The sequence below is a fragment of the Atractosteus spatula genome, chromosome 27 (genome assembly GCF_055471065.1).
Source record: "Atractosteus spatula isolate fAtrSpa1 chromosome 27, fAtrSpa1.hap1, whole genome shotgun sequence".
NCBI classification, from domain to species: domain Eukaryota; kingdom Metazoa; phylum Chordata; class Actinopteri; order Semionotiformes; family Lepisosteidae; genus Atractosteus; species Atractosteus spatula.
Window position 1 is genome coordinate 7,176,879 of NC_142732.1, and position 21,853 is coordinate 7,198,731.

Here is a 21,853-nt window from a genome sequence, read left to right on the forward strand (position 1 = left end):
TCATTGTTTTGCACGTGGTCTTCAGGTTTTAACAGTTTAAAAAAGCTCAACCTGATTTATTTCAGCTGTAGGGTTTACAAAAACACACCATTCACTGTGTCGGGTAACATAAAAATCTACAATAGTCACAAAAACTGATGTAACTGAATAAGAAAAAAACATTTACACAAAGAGATTCTATTGAAAATGGACTTTTCCAACTTCTGATAAATGTATTAATTTAACATGACGATTTTGTGCACTTTACAATTTTAATATCTGTTTTCCATTAACGATAATATATGTTTCTGTTTTTTTATGTTTATGTCTTGTACTTTTTTGGTTATGTCCTTTACCGGGGACTTAAGATGTGCGTGATACAGATATCCCTGTCCAATAAATAAACCCCCCAAAAATGCGATAGGTCCCGTTCATATATTAATAGAAAAGACCCACCGACAGGATTGCAGGACTGGTCACTGAGTCATGTGACAGAGGAGCCTTTCGCCCCGCCCACCAACTTCTCTCTCCGCGAATGAGGGGCCTGTCTGCGCTGTCTCCATGGTGACTGCAATGACGTGTTCGGATTAACCGCCTATTCTTGGCCTTTGCCAACGGCCATTATACCTCAGTGTAGCATAGCGTAGCAGTAGCTAGCGGTTTGCTGTCGTGTGTTGGGAGTAAATCTTACTAATTCTTTAAAAAAAAAGGTTTATTTTTTTAGTGCGAATGCTGTAATTCCTTTGGTGAACGTAGTTTTTTGTGATCGTATCTCTTTCGAAGAAAAAAATTGCCTTTTTTTAGAGGTAGATTAAAACATTTACATTTAAGACTAGTCTGTATATCTCGCTAGACCAGACGTCGTCAGAAAAAAAAACCAGGAAGTTTACTTCCTCCTATCGTGCATTTACATTTTACATACGAGAGGTTTATATTTATATATATTTTTGTATTTGTTACGCCGCTTTATTTTTTCAAGAAACTAGTTCTTTTTTAGATGGCAAGCTTCCCAGATTTTGTAAACGAAAATGAAATAGGTAAGTTATACTTCTTCATGTACACTGTAATGTCAGTGTATCTGTGGGGTTTGGGGTTGAAAGGGAGGGGGGTAAAGTTTTAAGAATCGTCTTGATTTTTGAAGTGAGCCGCCAAAAGTTTCCAATTCAAAGGCAGCCACGGTATATACCTTTAAAACGTGCGAAATTTCGTTTATTATTTCTGTATTATGCTCTCCGAACAAATTAGATCTGAACGCGAATTGCCTTTTTTAATGTCTTTTGTAATTACGTCCCATTCCTGAAATATATGATCTCACTTTATGGTTTTAATTGTGCAGGTGATGGTGGTGGGGGGGTGGCATTTTATTGTAGTAACTCGTCTTTCCTGGCCCGGTGTTTCACAGTGTTTCTCGGGGGACCCCCGGTGGGGCTGGGGCGACCAGCCATGAGCGATGCTGGGTTTCTCATGTACACAGTCTCGAGCCCCCGGCGGCCAGCCCCCCCGCCGCCCCCCCCCGAGGACGCTCAATCGATTATCGCTTTGCGCCAGCGTGACTCATGGGGCTAAACACGGGGCTCCGCGACACCTCCTCGCCTTTCGTTTATGTATAAGTCCGCAGCAAATATTAATACCCTTCCTCCCCCTCCTCCCCCTTTGCTGTACCCCGAGGGCTTACGCCATCGTAAATTTAATGGACCGAGGAGAGGCCGTCGTCTGGTGGCTGCAGTGTTCCCAAATCCTGCTGGATTTCGCCCCCGGTTAAAAATGAAACGACACCGGGGTCTTTATGATCTATGTCCAGTCATTTGTCTAACGATTATTTCACCAGTTTGAAGGTGGAGGCGATATGAAAGCGATTTTTTTCCGTGCGCGGTTCAGCTTGGTTAAGGGCGTAACATTGAGGATCATTACGTGTAAGCACGCAAAAGACTAAGCAGTACAAATAACGAAGGAAGTCTCTTTCTTCTATTTTCTTACCATTTTTTAAAATGATAGATCAAAAACCTACTTTGTACTGATGTGAAGGTTTTGAATTAAGTTTGCGGTAGAAAATATCAACTATTTTAAAACGGGGTTCAGCAGTGCTTCAATTGTGAAAGAAATGGCCTGACAACTGCAAGACTTAGAATTGATGTCCTGCTCCTGTTTTGTTCAAATTTTATTAGATGGCCAAAAAGTTTAAAGCTCATTTATTTGTTTTGACATAAGTTGATGTAAAAATTGTTTTCACGTGGAATACTGCAGTTCTATTTCGAGAGTTATAATTTATTTAAGAAAAGACCTTTTTTCCCAACCCAAGTGAGAAAACAGATCTGGCGAAACCAATGGGTTAGACAGTAAGGAGCCCTGGAAACCCACCTAACGCTGACTAAAGTACCTAGCGTTTACTTCTGCTTCAGTACTTAAATTCCTGGAAAAGTCACTTGTTAATCTTCTTCCCCTGCTGTGAAACCTGTAAGCCTGCGGAGCCGTGCAAGGTCCGGCTATGCTTTGTGGACACGTTAACAGATTTCACTAGTTAATAGGTTTAGACATAAGGCTGCTGTTGCAATTCTCCAGCCTGTGAATGTTCTTGTTCTCCCTCTTGCATTGGCAGAGCCACAGTAGCTCTCCAAAGCTAAGCGCAGGTCCTGGTTCATTAAGCTGGGTGACAAGTCTTACTTACCATTGTGTGTGTGTGTGGGGGGGGGGTTGTTCCTTAAATGCTCACCTGTTTGCATTTAATGTTTTAGCCTCAGAGTGGTTTGTTCACTCTTCACTTGCTGAAGCTAGACGTGCCCTTCGCGTCTGACCTCGCCCGTGACCAGCGCCTCTCGTGATTGTGCACGGTGTTCTCGTGGCATTGATCCCACAGCTCTGATCTTTCCGTCTTTGCCCGCAGCCAAGGCTCAGTTCATTGGGGAACTTCTAGTGCCGGTTGCTCCATTCGATCAGAAGTCCGGGCGGGAGACCTGGACTGTGGCTTTTGCTCCAGATGGTTCCTACTTCGCTTGGTCTCAAGGGCATCGCATCGTGAGGCTTGTACCGTGGACCTCATGCTTGAGCAACTTGTAAGTGTGACGCTACGCATGCCAGCAGTCCACACAGACCAAACCACGACTGGGGGGGTATCTAGGAGTCTCCGGCTTCTGACTAGGGTCACAAACCTTTTGTTGTACACTTGACTGAAGTGTGAATGTACTACTTAAGAATGCTGAAGGATAAACTTCTTATTGTGGTATACATCAAAAGGCCAAGCCGCTAGTAGGACTGCATCGCCTGCCATCTGCACTGTAAACTGGCTGAACCAGGGAATGTTGCAATTCAGTGAAATAATAAAGGCGCGTGCAGTTGTCTGCTGTCGAGCCAAGTGGGCATTCATTTGGCAGCTGGCAGTGTATTTGTCCAGTGTTCAGCTCTTTTATGTACTGTCCCAGTTGCCTGAAGTTGGCTTGTTCTGTAGGGTCTGGCCTTACTGTGCTGTTACAAAAGACTGAACAGATCAAGTTGCCTAGTGCCTATAGTTCAGCTGTGAATGAAGCTTTTCATTATGCAGCAAAGTCACTTTATCGAGCACGTTTGGGAGATTCTAACCTTCCAACCAAAGACCGTACTCTTATGAATACAGCAGGCATTGTTATTTTCCTTTTTGTCAGCAATGTCGTTCTGAAGCAATTTCATTCGTTCCGAGATGAGAAATAGCCTTATTTTTTAAATAAAGATTCTGAAGATACAGGTTGAAGTAGGTAGAATTCCAAAGTTAAGTTGAATGTACATATATTTTATTTGGAAAATAAATGGTGTTAGGATATGCAGCAAATTCCAAAATGTCCATTTTTAAGTTTAAAGCTTTGTTTTGCAAGGGAAAAACGTACTTTTTTGAATGCACTCCCATGTAGGTTTTACTTATCCTCTGGTTCATGTTTCAAGGTTTGTGGGAAAAAGTGCACTGCGTCAACTTTGTCGATGCCTTTGAGGCTTCGGAGTGCTTGATCAGCCTTTTCTGCTGTCAGCTAAAAGGTTTCAGTTCCTTCTGCCTGTCAGTGTAGGACGTTCCTTAAATCCCCAGAATGCACTTGGTTGTTTTTCTCCGGACAGGTTTCAGCGGATCAATATGTTTTCTAGCGAGTAAGAGTACATGTTCTACCTCCAGCTCACGTTGAGTAGCTTCATTCACTTGGATACTTTTAAACTGCAGTGTTAGCTTCCACCCATGATTTTGTTTGATGTGGGCTTTTCACTAGTCCTCTCATTTATTTGTCCAATAAACTGACTTGTTTTATTGCCGGTCAGTGATTTAAAAAAAAAATACAGATAGAAGCAGTTGTAAAACTGATCCTTCTCCAGTCTAGATTGGTTGTGCTATCACCTTGCAACATGTTGTGAATGTTTAACAAAGGGCTGTGGCTCTGCAATTTTGTTTGGCAACAAAGAAACTTGTCTGGTTTCTAAATGAAAGTAGGAGAGCTGTCTTGTTTAGTTTTAAAATGATCCTTGAACTTCTTAGCTGCACTAATGGTCGTTTTGTGTAAGCTAAAATACGTAGGCTGATTAAAATAGTTCCTTGTGTATCTCTATAGGGTTAGCTAGTTTGGTGTTTAGAGTTTGTGTAACAATCTTGATCTATATCCTTTGGTAAAATATTTATTCACAAGCTTATCACATGAGTGTTGTAAGTACATTTTCGTCTGCAGTACTGTTATCTGTTATGCTCTTTGTTTGGTTAACTCAGCTGCTGAAGCAACTGTGCCACAGATTATCCTTTTGTTTCTTGTACAGAAAGCAGTTTCTTCGAATCCCAGAACAAATGTACATTCAAAAAGAACAACTTCTCAACTGGGTGCTACTTGTTGGAATTGATTCCAGATGTTTACATTTTTGTAAAGAGTCACAAGTTCATTGTGTTTTTAGGCTCTCATCAAATATAGGAACCAGTGTGAAAGTGAAAACAGTGCTGAGTGTCCTGTGCCTTTTTTTGTGTCCTTATGTAGAGCCTACTCTTCTTGCACAATTGGCTTATGTGAAACTTCTAGAACTTGATTTGTTTGGTGGCTCAGATTGCAGATAGTCTGTTTAACCTCTCCCATTTGAGCAAATTGAAGACGAACGCCCCCTTTCCAGCGATTTAAGCATTTTAGTTTGTGGTTTCTGCGTTTGCCAAAGGGAGTGAGTCACGGTGTTTGGTCAAACATTCCAGTCGGCTGTTTTTTAAGCAATAACTGGGGCCAGTCCTACAGCAGAATATTAATATTTCACCTGCCTTTTGACACGGCAAAGAAGGTTTGGATTTAAACTGGGTTATTGATTCAAATGCCTCAAGTTCTGCAGAGCTGTGTTTTGAACAAGACTTGTATCTCGAATGGCATGCATGCATCTTTGTACTGAATGGAGAAGATAACCGCAACAACAAATTTCTTTTAGTGCAAGGGCACAGGAAAGATTTCTGACATTCTCAAATTTCAGAGCACTTAGCAGAGCTATAAACTATACAGTTTTATTTGCTTTAATAATTGTGATTTGGGGAGGAAGATCGTCTACATAATGAACATTAGTTTTTGTGGGAGGTGGAGGCGCAAAGCCGAGTTGCTGTGGAGTAGGAAGTTTATAACCTTGCTTTCTTTTCTGTCCGCAGCTCCGTGGGCAGCACTGATCTCTCCAGCACGGCAGGGTCCCGGCGCCTGTCGAGGCAGAACAGCGATGGGCAGCTCCCGAAGAACGTGCCGCGGGAGCACACCATCGACTGCGGCGACATCGTGTGGGGGCTGGCGTTCGGCTCCTCCGTTCCCGAGAAGCAGAGCCGCTGCGTCAACATCGAGTGGCACCGCTTCAGATTCGGCCAGGACCAGCTCCTGCTGGCCACCGGCCTCAATAACGGGCGCATCAAGATCTGGGATGTGTACACCGGTAAGAAAAGCGCACAGGTTGGCCGTAACTGTTTAGTAGGAACTGCCCTGTCCAAGATGGTCTGCCCTTAAAGGCTGTTCCCAAAACTTAATTCAGTGAAGGTAAAACATTTAAGCCAATTTTTATACTCGGACAAAAGATTACATCTTCCCAATGATAAATAATGGCGTTTTATCCTGTACTGAAAAAAGACAAGGCAAATCATTCTAAATTGGTCAGTCATCAAAAGATATTTTTTTGAGCTGCTGGAGACGCTAATTTTGGCGGACTACTATTAATTTGGCAGACGCTTTTATCCAAAGCAACGTGTGTTACGTCCCGTAAAATACTCTCTACATCCATTTGTGTAGATGAGTACTTCACTGGAATAATTTGAGTGAAGTATTTTGCTCGAGTTAAACAGCAGTTAACCTCCCAGTTATGAGTTCAGAACCCTGACCACTGCTCCTTACTGCTGCCCAGTCTTCTCCATTAATTAAACATTTTAAAGCTCCTGTTGTAAGTGACCGCAGGGAGCAGATTGCTTTCATTTAGGAGATCTTGAGGAGAAAGAAAATTGTGATTACTTAAATCTGCTTTTTCGTTTAAAAAAACATCTAAATACATAAGCAAAAACTCCCAACGTTTTTTTCCAAAACCATAAATAAACTGGCATTCTTTAACTTAAGCTTGTATGTTTAAAAATGCATTCACCGAATAATTTAGCTCTTGTTTTCTGCCATTGAGCATATTTAAAAGCATATTTGAGCATATTTTTTATGAAACACTGATTATAGAGTAGGATCTTCCGATCTGTTTAGGAAATCCTTACTATCTGTTGTTATGGTTTTGAATGTGTTATTTCTAGAATAATATTATGAGCTTTTTTAAGTCATCCTTCTTCTGGACTAAAAAGCAGTTCACCTACAGTATGATATACAAAGACTGAGTTATTATGCAGGTAGGGAAACTGGCCCCTTTAAGCTGTCCCTTCGTTCCTGTGGCTGCCTTCCTGTTTTTCTGCAGTAGCAGAAATTATGTAAGGAGCTGACGCGCGGGACAGTGCGTTTACCAGACACACCTGAACGTGTATTTGTGCAGGGATCTGTACTGTCCTGTCAGCACTGTTAATGCTTACCCATATCTTCCACTGCGTACGTGCGGCCGCACTGAGCTGTGAAATACTGCACCAGTTTCCCAACCCTTCCTGACAACAGGCACGGGTACAGAAAGGTTTCCAGTGTCTTTGTGGAGGAGATGCTTTCAATTATGAAATTACATTTAAATAAGATAAACCTATGTCGCCTCCCAGCTTTTTCATTTGGGAGGTTGAAAGATGAGACGTGTTTGCGATGGTGTGTTGAAGTGCACTTGTGATAAAAAATACCTTACTGAGCTTCAGAGGTTTTGTTTACACTTGTCACAACCTACCTCTTTGCCATTTACCGTAGTGTGCGGCCACAGTAAAGATCAAAGGATTTTCTTTTTCCTCATTTTGGGTTATGGGGAGTTAAACACATTTTTTAAGCTGCAGAAATCCTGGTTTGCACATCTGGCTGTGACGGAGGTGAATGCCGGCTGGATTGCCACGCTGGCAGGGTTCTGTCCCTGTGATTACTCGCCAGCTGTGGAGTACAGTAATTGTGCTTACAGGGGCAGGTCCCATATCAAAGCTGTGATTGGCTGTTAATGTAGTTCATTACATTCCATTCGTTAATGTAATGCAGTTCGAAGCAGAAACTGACAATTTCATGATTTTTTTGGTGTTGGTGTTTTGTGAAATACCTAACATGCTTTTTTTACTATTCACGTTAATCAGCTAATTAATGTGAATGTGTAGTATTGGATGTTTTGTGGGTGCTGAGGGTAACAGGGGTGATGGTGTAGAAAGACCTTGTAGGTATTTTATCTTAATTGCACTCTATGTAATAAATTGAGCATAGCTCCTTGTACTGTACTGTTTAGATCTGCGGGATTAAAGCAGTGTAATTGCTGACATTTGCTGCAGTAGGTGTTTTTCTTTGATTTGTGGATTTCTCAGAGCGAGACAAATGAGTTTATTTAAAAAAAAAATAGTAAGGTTAGATCCTCATTTCATTTAAAAGGCGTGTACATTTTCATACCTGCTAGGCAAGTGTTTATAATGCTTTAAAAAGCATTTTGGTAATCTGATCCCAAAGTAGGTCTTTAAATGTTATTATAGTGAGGTGCAGCTACAAATCTTTTGCTGAGAAGGATTAATGTGTCAACTCGGATCACTCTGCCTCTACGTAGAGACAAACCACCTTTTGTGTCTCCTGATGGTTTGTTTTGACTTACATGTTGGCCAGCTCACTTTTTGTCTTAATTTAGAAATTGCAAGTAGGTTTATTTAGATTCTGTATCACAGATACAGAAATGTAAGTTTGTAGTAATGAATTTGGACCTAGTGATTTTATGGAAGTATAACTTAAGAGGTTTTGAAACTAGAAAGAAAACCTTTGAAGTTTATGCAATATGTAAGCTTGCTTCTTATTATGCTTTCTCCCCTCTTTTCATTTAATAAAAATGGAGCAATCGAAAGCATAAAGTGAATTAACTTGAAAGACAAGAGTGCATTGGATATTCAAGCAGTGATTTTGTTTTTTGGTGCAGGTAAGCTGTTGCTAAACTTGATGGACCACACTGAACTTGTGCGTGACCTTACCTTTGCTCCGGATGGAAGCCTTATGTTAGTGTCTGCCTCCAAAGACAAAACGCTGCGAGTCTGGGACCTGAAGGACGATGGTGAGTGCCAGAGTCTTGTCTTACAAGGCGTAAAAAAAAAAAGTGTAGCTGTTTTTACATTCTGGAAAAGGAATTTTTTTACTTGTCTTTTTTTTTTTAAAACGCTTTTTATCTCTGTGTCTTTCTGTGCTGTTGAAATGTAGTGTAAATGATCAGAGATTTCCTTGTTGCTGAGATCTAGAATTGTTTAAAGATGCCTTGTGCTCTGTATGTTTGCACAGGAGACTCCTGTGGTGTCAGGATCCTCTCTGCCAACTCCTGTTCGGAAGATGCTTGCCAAATGTTGTTACACTGTCTCCCCATATGTGTTATTTTGTGTTATCGCCTTCACTGTTAGGTGCATCCCCTCTGGGCGATAACATCGTTTTTGGCTGTGAGCTCTATTCCCTCCCCCTGCCCTCCACCAGTAACCTTTCGGTTATTTTCTCTCTTGTGGCCGCAGAGAAGTGCCATTTAAATGCATGAACTCATGCAGGGTTTCATTTACAGCTCCTTTTCAAAGTTTGTGATCCAGGTTTAAACTGAAACGCCTGCCAAGTCAAACCATTTCCAGCGATGTAAATTTCCTGTAGCTTTAATAAGGAGCTCTATTTGTCAAGGGCAGGATGATAACCTACTTCTATTTTTTCTTAATAGTTGTTTGCCAATAGCAGTTCTGAACAAAACTAGACCTGCCCTCCCCATAAGGATCCATTTCAAGGACAAGTCTGTTAATCAGTTGCATACTCATATATCAGTTTGCCCTGCTTTAAAGTTAGTGTATTGCCAGACTTCAGGCTGCGCTGACTCCCCATGGAAAGTAGTGGGGCTCCAAGAAGTATAACTACCATATAAGGCAAAATGAGTCTGACGTCTCTAGAAGGGAGACGTCAGACTCCCTTCTAGATTTTTTCACTTCTTAAAATAAGCAATTTTTTTTTGTCTTCATTTGAGTTTGGATCCCTGGCATTTTTCCCAGTTTTAAAAATGAAATAACTGCTTCAAAGTAGCGGTGGAAGGAAAGAAAAGATAGGTGGGATCCCAGTTACGAACTGGCCGTCATGAGGCTGTGCCTTGTCTTGCAGGAAACATGGTGAAAGTCCTGAGGGGCCATCAGAACTGGGTGTACTGCTGCGCGTTCTCCCCCGACTCCTCGGTTCTGTGCTCTGTGGGGGCGGGTAAAGCGGTACGTCCTGAAGTTCCCTCTCCTCTCCCCTCGTTACTGAGCTGTGATGGTCTGGAATGGGCTGCTTGTGCTTAATTCTGCAGAATAATCTACCAATGAAAACTGAAATATACACAACTTTGCTCGGTGTCATGATGTGTGTTCACTATTCTGCTTGGAGTATTTTTTTATTTTAAATGGCTTTGCAAATAGAATGTGCATGCAAACAGTAGTTATATTGTATCACAGCTGTGCGATGACTCCAGTATGCCTTGTACTTAGTGAATTTTATTTAATATGCATCCTAGAAACTTACGGTTGTGAGGGTGAGCTGGATCATAATCTGCTTTTCAGAATGTCAGTTTTAAAGCTTTTATTTGCAGGCCTTGATAAGATGCGCAAAGTCTTTTATTCTTGATAAACTGAGAAAATTCGAAACCCTGCGATGCCAAACGTTTTTTTTTTGCTGCCACTTGAATGCACCAGTATACATTAAACCATGCGGAACGGCTCGTAGGCTTTCCTGTGTAAGACCAGTCTTTCGCATGTGTGAAACAATGGCTGCAAGGAAGGGAGACAGTATAACCGACCAGCCTCTCAACCAGAAATTGTCATGCATATTTACTTTATTCAGAAGGCAATGAACTTGATTTTTTTTTTTAGCCCCAGGTTTTTTTTTTAGGTTGTTTCTCCATAAGTGTCTTGCTTTCCCTGTCCCAGGTGGTGGCAGCACAGTGTGGTGTGATTGAGGTTTTGAAAGGAGCGCCGCGCTCACATTGAGTAGCCGGTGCTGAGGGAGTGGCATGGCTGCCATCGCGCGTGGGACGCTCTGTGCCCGTGCCGGGAGGTAGCCTTGCTCCTGACAGCAAGGTTTACTGTACGTAGGTGCCGATACATGTCCACCTCCTCTGCTGTGTTATAATTGTTTATTAAACCCCCCCCCCCCCACCACGGCAACGTCTTTAACTGTTCGCTTCAATTTCGCACCGTTTTCTGAGACCTGAAATAGCAGTCAGCTGAGTAATGGGCGCAGGAGGAGAACAGGGCAGTGTATAATCTGAGCCATCATTGTATCTGGGGAGACGCTTATTTGTAGATCTGTAGGGAAATTCGAAGTGTCATCTGGGTGGGACACCCGGAATCTTGATTCCTTTGAAATGCACAGAAATGTACTCCTTTTTGACAGTAACTATAGAAACAAACCAACTCTTCCTATCTTGTCCATTAGCGCTGATGCTTAGTGAGGCACCCAAGTCTGAGCCAATGCGTTAAGTGTTGTTCAGCAGTCAGTTTTCTCGCAACTTCTCAGTGGCAGTTTTGGAACTGAGGTATTTACTCAAGGAATAGGCAGTTCTTGGTATAATTCAGGAAAGAAAGGGTTCTTTGTGCACTGGCAGACTGCTTGCATTTCTGTCTGCCTTTGTCCCAGTTATCTGGCAGAACCTAATAAGGACACTGTTTGGGCTGCAAACATGATGCAAAGGCAGATGATTCCCCATTAAATTGTTATAATTGAGCTCTTTCAAGGCCTGTGACTTGTGTGATGTCAGGTTTTATGTTTTGTTTTGACTTAATATTTGGTTACTGTTGTGCTGTATGTATAAAAAGGCACTGCAAGAGTAGTGCCATATTGGTCCTCCATTGTAAAAGCTTTTTTCAAAAATGGCCACAGCCTGTCTTTAATTTTATAAAGTAACGTTTTATTTCACAATACTAGATTTACTAAAGAAAAGGAGATCAACATTTAATGCTACTTAAGCATTTCCTGGCTTCAGATCTTTGTTTTGGCTTAATTTTGAATTGTTGCTTTCCAAGTAACTTATGTTGGCATTTTTAAAATGATTTCTGTTTCATCGGTGCTCAGTTTGGGTTACAGTTCAGGTTTTAGAGAGGGTGCCTGCAACAGTGATTCCTTCTGCTGGGGAAGAGTGGGCTGAAATGCTGGCAGTCCTCCAAGTGTTAGGAGCCTTTTTGTTTCATTGCTTTATTAGTATGATTTAGTGCCAAGCTCAAAGAATGAAAAGTCAGACTTACGTTTGAAGTTATTGTGCTGTGGCAGACACAGTAGTATAATGTATAGTATTAAGTAAATGTCAATTTAGACATTCAAAGCTTTTGCTCAAGTGCAATGTAGTGGTATTTACTATGAACTTTTAGTATTGAAGACTTTTTGTCATGATACATGTGACTTGATTGGATACCAGATTAGTCAGTATTGGGTAGACATTAATTGATAAAAATCTTGAATACTGCTGAATGTAAAAAAAAATCCCCAAACTATTCAATTCTACAATTTTTCTTTCTTTGCCTGAAGTACATCCAGTACTACATGGTCACTTTCAAAAAAATATTCCTGAAATGGGCATCCTGACTATTCATAATATATTGTTAACTAAATTTATAAATCAGATGCAATATTTTTAAATTTAAAAATGAAGAGGCAATTTAAATGGGGCCGATCTGAGCTGTTATTCTCATGTTTTCATTAAAGCATTGCACCTGAGCCAACAAGCATCAGAAACCAGTATTTCTGAATGGTGAAACTGTGCAGTTTGTTGCATGTTGCAATTGTTTGCCAAAGGCGTCTACCTTTTGGCCATCAAATCTTCTTTTCTCTTGCAGTATGTTTCTCTTCGTAGGCTTCCACTGGCGGTGCGAGCCTATTGTAATCACAAGTGAACTAAAACACTGAAAGGGGAAACCAGTGGAGTAACAATATGTTACCTTAAGTTACTACTTGTTTGTATATTTTTTCTCAACTTTCTGTAGTTAATCTTGGAAGGATTGTAGTTCTTTTTGTGATCCTTCATTTGTTGTATCAATCATAACATTAATTATTTTGACAAAATGCAATTATAAAAGACAAAAATGCCAATGGAAAAGCCACCTTTTGTAGGTGTTAAGTTTTACCAAACCTGTTAAGAGAAAGCCCTATGCATTTACATGCATTTGTTTAAATATAGCTCTGCTGCTTATTTAGCATGTACTGTACATATTTCTTTAAATATATAAAAATGACACTGAGCATATTTTTAATTCAGAATGCCTGATTTGTAATTTGAGATTTGAATTTGTAATCGTAATGATTATTTTAAAAGAATTATATTTAAAACGTTAAATTCTCTGCTGTGCGGTGGGCAGTGTGCTATAACACACCTGTTCTTCCTTCCAGGTGTTCCTGTGGAACATGGATAAGTACACGCTGATCCGGAAGCTGGAGGGCCATCATAATGACGTGGTGTCCTGCGAGTTCTCGCCTGATGGAGCCTTACTGGCAACTGCCTCTTACGATACTCGCGTCATTGTCTGGGACCCGCACATTGGGAGTGTGCTCTGGGAGTTTGGGTCAGTGCTGTCATGCTTCTGTTCTGCCCTGTAGAAGCTCAGTGCCATCATATTCCCTGCTACATGACCATTTTCACAGGGAATAACACCCAGTCAGGCAAGCTTCTGAATGTTTATAGACGTTTAGCGAAAACTCTTGTCTAAAACCTACATGGCAGTGGCAAACTCATCCCAGCCATAGGTTGTCCTCAAGTCCTCCTGAGCCCTGTGCAGAATAAGGAGCTGACCAAGGGGTAGCTGTGAAGGGAGGGATGCAAAAGAAAAATGTGAGGCAAGGAGGGGCTTAATGTTTCTTTTTAGCATTTCTGGAAGGTGAAGGAGAACTGTCATTTCTCCAATACATAAAACGCTGCGTTTGTGGCTTGCCTAAAACATATGATGATGATTTACACAAGTAATTGATTACATATTCATCCATCTCAGGCAGAAGGGAGTTGTCTGGGAGTAACACTGGCTTACAGGAGCAGTATATCACCTTTTCACCTCTGCTGTGTTTATACTCAGCTCTGACAGGATTCTATGTGGACCTAGCCTGTTGGTTTCTCTCCCCACAGACACTTGTTTCCTCCTCCCTCACCAATATTTGCAGGAGGGGCAAATGACCGGTGGGTGAGATCAGTGGCCTTCTGTCATGACGGGCTTCACATTGCCAGCGTCACTGATGACAGGTAAGGATTGTTGGAGTCTCCTGATCATTTTTTCAAATGGGACTGTACATTTCACAATATTTCATTGTATTACAGGCCAGGGTTTCAAGTTAGGGTGGATTGATCTGAATCTTTTTTTTGTTTAGATTTATATATTTGTTTGTTTAGATGGTCCTTAAGCCCTCTGTTCAATTTTACTTTATTGGATCACCACCACCATTATCCACACATCCACATTCAAAATAATGAGCCCAGATTTTATTAAATTAGAACATTCAGAGATCTTTACTATTCTGTATCTGTACACAATTCCAGTTGTAGGAAATCAGACTATAGGACCTGCCTTTATTTAAAATGATTTAATCCTAGTTATACAATATGTCTCTATTTTGAGTGCTTTAATTTGGCAAATCTTTTGGAACTTCTTTAATAGTAAACTGCCAACTAATAAGCATTAAATTTTGCTTCATTGTTAATCACATCCTAATAGTTCAGTTTTGTCATGTGCCAAATCTGAAAAATCACAGTATTTTGTAATAGACTCTTGAAATCCTGAGAGAAAGGAAAGTTTAAGCTAGACTTTTCATTAAAAGGCACACAGCAAGATTAGCTAAGGAGAGCTGGTTTAGTAACTTGCTGTTCCTCTTCTGCTGGATATGCCTCTGTGGGGAGGAGTCACATGCTATTCACATGATGGCCATAAATCAGGGTGAAGAGTCAGGTTTGGCTTCACTCAGCTGAGCTCTGCTTTCATACTAGAGTAAGAATGTGTTTAGATGGAACAGTCACATACCATGCATGAAGAATCAGTTGTTCTCAGCAAAAATGGCCAAGTTACAGCATTTGAGTTTACATAAAATGAATTTTGTAGCTCTAAAAGAATTTTACATGCATTAATTTGAAAAAATACGTCCTTCATTTTCATACATAATAGCTAATGAAGCCAACGAAAATGAACAAATCTGAGTATCCATTAAGAAGATGATGTCCTAATTAACATTCAGAATTCCTTATGAGGTTTACCACTTAAATCTGAAAATGCCTCTTAAACGCCCATTACATTTCTAAAGTTCTTGTGGGCATAAGGAGCTCGTTGTAATGTTTTCCTGTGAGTTTATGTGGGGCTTAATCTTTCAAGGTTGATTCGGTTCTGGAGCATCGAAGAGAAGTCTCCTCAGGCCATTGCCCCACTGACAAATGGACTGTGCAGTGCCTTCTCCACTGGAGGAAGTATTTTAGCAGCTGGGTAAGTCTTAATTTGTTTCTCCCTGGGAAATGCTGAAAGATACTTATAGTTGAGGAAGGAATCAGACCTGAAGAGGAGCTTTTGACATTTTCTACAGATTGTAACTCCTATATCTGTATGTTATGATATCTTCCTATTCAGATCTGTATAGCAAAATGCTCCTGACAAGTTGAAATTGAGCTATAGACTTATCTTACGATACTAGATTAAGTTCTGACTGAGCGATGTTGCTAAATGGGATTGTGCTATTGCTGTATTGTATTATTGTCATATGCTACGTGCTCCTGATGTGCAAGACGCATTCCCTTAGGGGCAATAAAGGTTAATTCCTCATCTGACACTGTTTGGCCCTGTGTCCTGTCCTGCAGAACCCGTAACGGTAGCGTTCACTTCTGGGCATGTCCACAGACCATCGCCAGCCTCCAGCACCTCTGCCGCATGGCTCTGCGCAGAGTGATGCCCACCGACAAAGTGCGGATGCTGCCCATCCCACCGCCAATGGTGGACTACCTGTCTTACAAAGCTAATTAAACAAGCACGATTGCACGCTATTTGACCAATGAATTTCCTTTTTTCTTTTGATAAAAGGGAAAACTCCTCTCATCAGAAACACCATACTGTTTTTATGATGTTGCTACTTTTTTTGTATTTATTTTAAGTTTTATTTTTTGCACTTGCACGCTTCATGAAGTCACAGGATTTCAAGCGCCTGGTGCTTGACAGCTGCAGGAGAGGGGCAATAGTGATCAGCCAGCCTTACACAGTACAGTCTTCTCTTTGAGGTTGTTCACGTTCATGCTGTCTTTCATAGTAGTCTGAAACCATTTTGGTTCTTTTTCTGCAGAAGGCAAAAGGAAATCTTTATCCAAAACACATTTCACAGTGAGGGAGAAATCTGGTTAGTTGTGTGGTCTCACTATGCTTCACGTGAACAATTAAACTTGAATGCCCTTAGCTTTCTTACACTGTCCACAGATATGCACTTTACTTGATACCATTGTTGTTAACTCAGTGGGTGAACTGTGCATGTTGTTGCAAGTGTGAGAAGCTGGATCTGTGGGGAAATATATGTAAGGTGTTTGTTGTTAAAGGGAGTTCTGAGGTGAGGTCAAGATTGTGGTCAGTGAAAGTGTTGACGTCTTTGACTGTATGAAGAATGCTCCTGCGAACAGTTGCAGGGGCTAAACCGTCTTTCAGGGACAGGGCTGTGCCTTTGTAATGTGCCTCTGAGTTTACTCACTGCCCAAGCTCTTATACAAACATGTGAAATACAAACTGTGGCTTTGAAAAGGTTAGAAAAATTATTTCTGTGAATTTACTATGAAACACCATCTCATGGGCTGACCTTTGTCAGATGTGTATTTGCAACTGTAGAAATGTGTAAAATAGTGTATGTATATGTGTAAATATGAAGCCAAAAGGCTTTGATTTTTTTTTTATATATAGCCTTAGGATTTGTTTCCCTTTCCTACTGCATTTCTGATCCATGTTAGTCTGTATAAATAACTGTATTATGTATATATATAAATATAAATTCTCTTTAGTGGGAAGATCATTTTATGATGTGTAAACATTGAACTCAACTGAGAGCCTGGTGGGATTTCATCAATACAGACAAGTACAGGTTTACCCCCTCTCGAAGCTAACAGTCTTGTCTTGCAGTTAACTGTTTCCACTTTCTCTTCAGTGTTAGTCATGAATCCTTTCGGTGCAGTAAAAAATTCCACATACTAATCTTTTCTTGATACGTAGAAAAAAAATGGTGTACTTAAACCATGCAGTGTTTCTAATCACCTTAATGCTGCAAATATGAAATGTTTTCTGAGCCAGAAGGAGGGAGAGCCTTGTTGAACTGCCAAAATCACTACCACGTCCGCAGCATTAAACCTCCAGTATCTTAAGATGATCTGTGAGGTATTAGGTTATGCAGTTAAGAGGGTGAAGACCTCAGAACATCAATATAATGTAACTTAAACTACTTCTAGAGAAGTAAGATTTAGGTTTATAAATGACCCACGGTTACAGTATGTGATTTGACACATGTATCCAAAATGACCTCACTCTTCATGCATGCAGTTCAGTGCTGTCTTCAAACTAGAGCAAAAGGTACATCAATGTTTCTTCCTAGAACAAAAAAGTTGTACATGCCAAAAGTATTTTACTGATCAGTATTTCTACAGATGTTTGTGTTCAGATCTTGTATTGCTTGGGATGTTGCTGTTGGTCTTTATTGTTTTATGATTTATGAAGGGACTATATATTATCTCAAAACAATGGAATCTTTTGTTTGTGGGGAAAGGCAAGATAATGAAAGGCTTTCAGGCTGTATAGTATTAAGTTTGTTTGAAGGTCAAAGTGTAAAAGAGGTGTCTGATGATCTGAAAACAGACGGGGACCCAACTGACCATCTAATTCATATGCTATATGGGGTGGCAAATTGTCTATGATTTGCCCATGTGGAACACTAGGGAGGAAATGATAGTTTGTTTAGGAAGTTGTTCTGGTAGTTTTATCATTCTTTTTTATTCTGAAGTAGCTGGAGTGTTAAATGCAGAACTGTAGAAAACACAGTTCAAATAGTGTTGGCAATAAATTCTCAAGGTCATTGCTGATGCCAAAGATGCTTAATATTTTAAGAAATCCGATAAGTGGCAGTCAGTCTTTTTTCTTTTTCCATTGACATTTAAGCTTGAAGCTCTTTGTATGTTCATTTACTAATTCTAAATCTGTATGTGCGAAAATGATTGGTTGGGGGAAAAAAGTGCTTCATTCAATGTTTATGGGTCTTTCAGACCTGATATTGGTAAAAACAGTATAACTCTTGCAACATTTCAATCAAGGGATGTTGGTCTTATCATTGTAAGACATTCTTTTGGGAATAGTATAATGGTGTGGTCAACAGCCAAAGATTTAAAAGAAAGATGTTTGTCATTATATGTGCACTTACAGATGTGAAGATGAATGTACATTTTCCTGTTTTTTTTTTTTGCTATCTACGTAAAAAAGAAAATAAAGTTTTGTTAAACCTGACATTGTATGTGTGCTTTCCATTTCTTTTTACACTAGACCTGTAATATTGGAGTGCATCATTTTTTGTAATGCCACTGTAGCATGGTGTTGATCTCTGAAAAGACTGTCAGCCTTGTGCACTAATGTGGAGGCAAGAAGGGTTCTGATTTTCTTTTTCTATTTATGATCTACTGCACCAATGCAAGTTTATGACTTATTTCTTGGCTGTTGGGGCTTATGTTTTGACATGAAACTGGATAAAGGTTAAAGGTTCTGGGGTTATTAATTTCTCCCGTTTTTTCCCCTGCTTGTTTTTCTCCACTGTTTCCAACTACTGGGAAGCACAGCTAGCACCGAATGAACCCATCCTCTCTTGGGTTGGGCTGGCAGGGGCATGTACCTAAACAGTAATTGCTCTCTGTCTGATTTGCATTCATACTGAAGAACAAGTATATTACAGTTCTATTGCAATAATACTTGGAATAGAAGGCAAAACCCACTGTATTTCAAGCAGCCAGTCATAAAGTTGCTGGTTTTAAGGTGATAAATGAAACTGCCCAAACTCAAAATGATCCTTTCAGCTTTTTTCTTAAAATGCATTTTCCTGTAGGGTGGGAAAATCGAGCTCAACTGTAAGTTGATGTGCTTGTTGTACTCTAAAAATGGGAGAACCTTTAGAAAATTTTAACCTTCATTCATTCTTTTAAAAAGTAATGGAAGTAGTCCATGTTTTCACTGTTGCTTTGATGCTTTTGCTGTTGCACAAGGATTCCAATCCATTCTCTGTACTGTTTATGTATATTTTTTGCAATGTTAATGCTATTTTTATAAGTAATGTAAATAAAATCAGTTTTCACCTTTTAAAAATATTCTGCAATACTTGTGACTGCTCAGTTTTTATTTTGAAAGGGTGCGTTTTTGTTCCCTACTTTTGTCACTTACAGGTGCCAAAGTGTCAAATCCAGGTGACTGAGCGCAGGAGATCTCTGAAAGATTACAATCAAAAGGTTACAATCTTTTCTGGGTATTTTCCAGCAGAGTTGTCAATTTCTTGACTGAAATTTAAAGCAATTGTTCAATTTGAAAATATTTCAACCACTTTTGAGCTATCGGTTCTGAGTTAGGGTTAGGGATAAGAATCTTATTACATTGAGTAAAAGGGATTATGGTTGTTTTAAATGCATAAATTAATGGAGTATGAGGTCCAGGTTGATCTGTATTTAAAACTTTGGTAGGAGTCCAGTATGGAGATCTTATTCTTATTAATCCCAAATTCAAGCCACATAAAATCAAAATATTACTGCATAATATGCAGTATATTACTGCATATATGCAACAAAATAAATCTGCATATGTAATTCTTACTGAAAAGGAAATCTTCCTATCAGGGAAAATACCCTAAAACTACCCTGCTTCCAAATATCTAAACCATTAAGTGGTTTCCAGTGTTCACTCAAATTCCTCCAGTGTTATTTATTCTTCATGAGCTCAAAAGTTAAACTATTTTGTCCAATCTTTGTTGTAAAATATTTTCCATTTTTGATTAGAATTGTGGACTTAAAAGGGACTGCAGAGATGATATTAAACTGCAAATTGGTTCTAGGAATACCAAAGTACTACTGATGAGATTAGATATTGATGTGAAATTTTTATATGACCCATGCCCACTTTGAGACGGTGGTTCTTGTTAGGCCTGAAACTAAATACACAAGCCCACACATCATTTGTAACTCGGAGCACAACACTTTTACTGCAACAAGTCCACTTTATTTGTTTAAAAAAATAATATAGCCATAAAGTAAGCTTATTAGTTGTTGTTGCAATAGTAAATATTTTCATACAGATTGCTTTCACGAGTATGCAAATGGCATGATTGGTGCTTCAAGAAGTCACCTTAAAGAAAAAAATATTAATCATGATGCTTTTTAGAAAAAAGTAGTTCAGCAGACGCTTTTTAATGGAACTATCAAGCAGCCTTTTTGCCTGTGAAAGCACACACAGCCTATGGTATGTTTTCACATACTGTACAAGCCAGGTCTTAAATTAACAAGCCCAGCCCTGCAAAGAACACTTTATAGCCACTGGTAGATCTTAAAAAAAAAAAAAGAAGTAAAATATACAGAGAAGGAAAGCACCAGCTGGGATGCCCAGGACATCATGAACACTTATCAAAATGTGGGAAATGTAAGGCTAACTTAATCGAGCTCTCAGCTCCTCAAACAACACCATTAGGTTACAGAAGTTTAGGCTGCTTTAGGAAGAAAAGGCATCTTATCAGGGGTAGGGCAAAAATGAGAATACTGGAGAATCTGAGGGAAGGAAAACCAAACACACAAGTACTCCTGTTGAGGTCAGCAGTGTCCATTTAGTTCTGCTCCTGGGGCCAAGCACACAGCCTGGCAGCGCTCAAGTCCCCACATGCCTCCCGCATGGCGCCACTCGGAGCCGATCGTGTAATTGATACAGGCGAGTTCCACATCCGCTTCAGCTGCTTTCTCTGTGGGCAAGTAGAAAATCTTGCACCCAGACTTTTGGATAATATCATCTGGGCGAGTTTTGATAATATCATGTGCAGAATGGTCTGGGACCATATTACTTAAAACCTCCATTCCAGACTTCAGGCTAATGTACAAAGATCAAGGGGAAAAAATAATCTGTGGAATTTACAGATTAGAAGACTGAGTCCTCTCATTCCAGGGAAGGGCAACACGATAGCACAGGCACGATACCCAAAGCACTGCAACGTCATTGTTTACATACAAGAAGAGGTCATTCTGCTCATCCGTCTCATTTTCTTTTTGGTAGCTAATGCAGGAATCTCTCCCAGCCATTTCCCGAAAGAATCCAGGGTCGCACCTTCAATAACAACATGACTGGGTAGCTTGTTGCACACTCCTACAAGTCTTTGTGTAAAAAAGGGCATCCTTTTTTTAAAAGCACTTCCATGTAATTTCCATTCTGGTTTCTCTGTCGATTCTTACACTGGGCTCACTCTGGTCAAGACTTAAAGGATGTAGAATCTTTTAACCTGTCAGAGTAGGCATTCCTTGGAGCCCATGAAGCTACCTGATGACTCTTCCCCGGATTATTCCAGAACAGCAAAATCAGTTTTTGTATTGTGGGGGCCTAAATGTTATACTTTACTATGCGTCTTCAACAGAGACATAAATAACAATTACATGATGCCGTAATTGTACTTGTAATCCACATTTTGTCAATCTATAAACTGAAATGAACCCAACTGTATGACAGAGAGGCACTTGTGTGTGTTCTCTGCAGGTTAGGGCTGGAGTTGGGTTTGGTGTCGGGGGCTTAAATTAAAAAGATCAGGGCTACAAACAGAGATGTTGGTGGGTCCTGAACGAATATACTTATTGTGAACAGGGCTGTAAGGAGGCGGCATAAAGTTGTGTCTCGATAATCCACCACAGATTATATAACCTTGGGAACTCTAGAGCAGCTACAGCAAATAAAGTAATTCAAAGACTCCATCGAGTACTGTATGTCTACGTCTACATACTTCTACACAGGAACACAAGAGGATGCAAACAAGGAGAGGTCATTCATTCTGCAAAAGGACAGTCTATTTGACTAACATTTATTCCTTCCAGTGTCAATATGGCTTAATCTCTCATCAAACCTGCTATTTACCTTACAGTACAACAGTAGATACTGCTATCAGATGGCATTGGTGCTCTTACACACCACCTCTCTTTACCTGTGCATTTTGCGCTTAAAGTAAATTAACCTAAGATAGAAATTAAAGGAAACAATTTCAGGCTGCCTGTAACAGTAAGGAAGAGGAACATATTGGAACAATATTCAGAGTAATGAAATTCAGAACTTCTTCCCCCT

The 21,853-nt window shown here is 40.0% G+C and overlaps 1 protein-coding gene across 1 annotated transcript; it reads left to right on the forward strand.

Moving 5' to 3' along the window:
- Positions 1–609: 609 nt before the first annotated feature.
- Positions 610–18,019, forward strand: wsb1 (WD repeat and SOCS box containing 1). Its single transcript, XM_088906914.1, has 9 exons — positions 610–1,016; positions 2,861–3,029; positions 5,591–5,862; positions 8,476–8,607; positions 9,672–9,772; positions 12,924–13,096; positions 13,651–13,764; positions 14,882–14,989; positions 15,358–18,019. The coding sequence occupies exons 1-9, from the start codon at positions 977–979 to the stop codon at positions 15,518–15,520; spliced, it is 1,272 nt and encodes a 423-aa protein (XP_088763040.1). The 5' UTR covers positions 610–976; the 3' UTR covers positions 15,521–18,019.
- Positions 18,020–21,853: the final 3,834 nt, after the last annotated feature.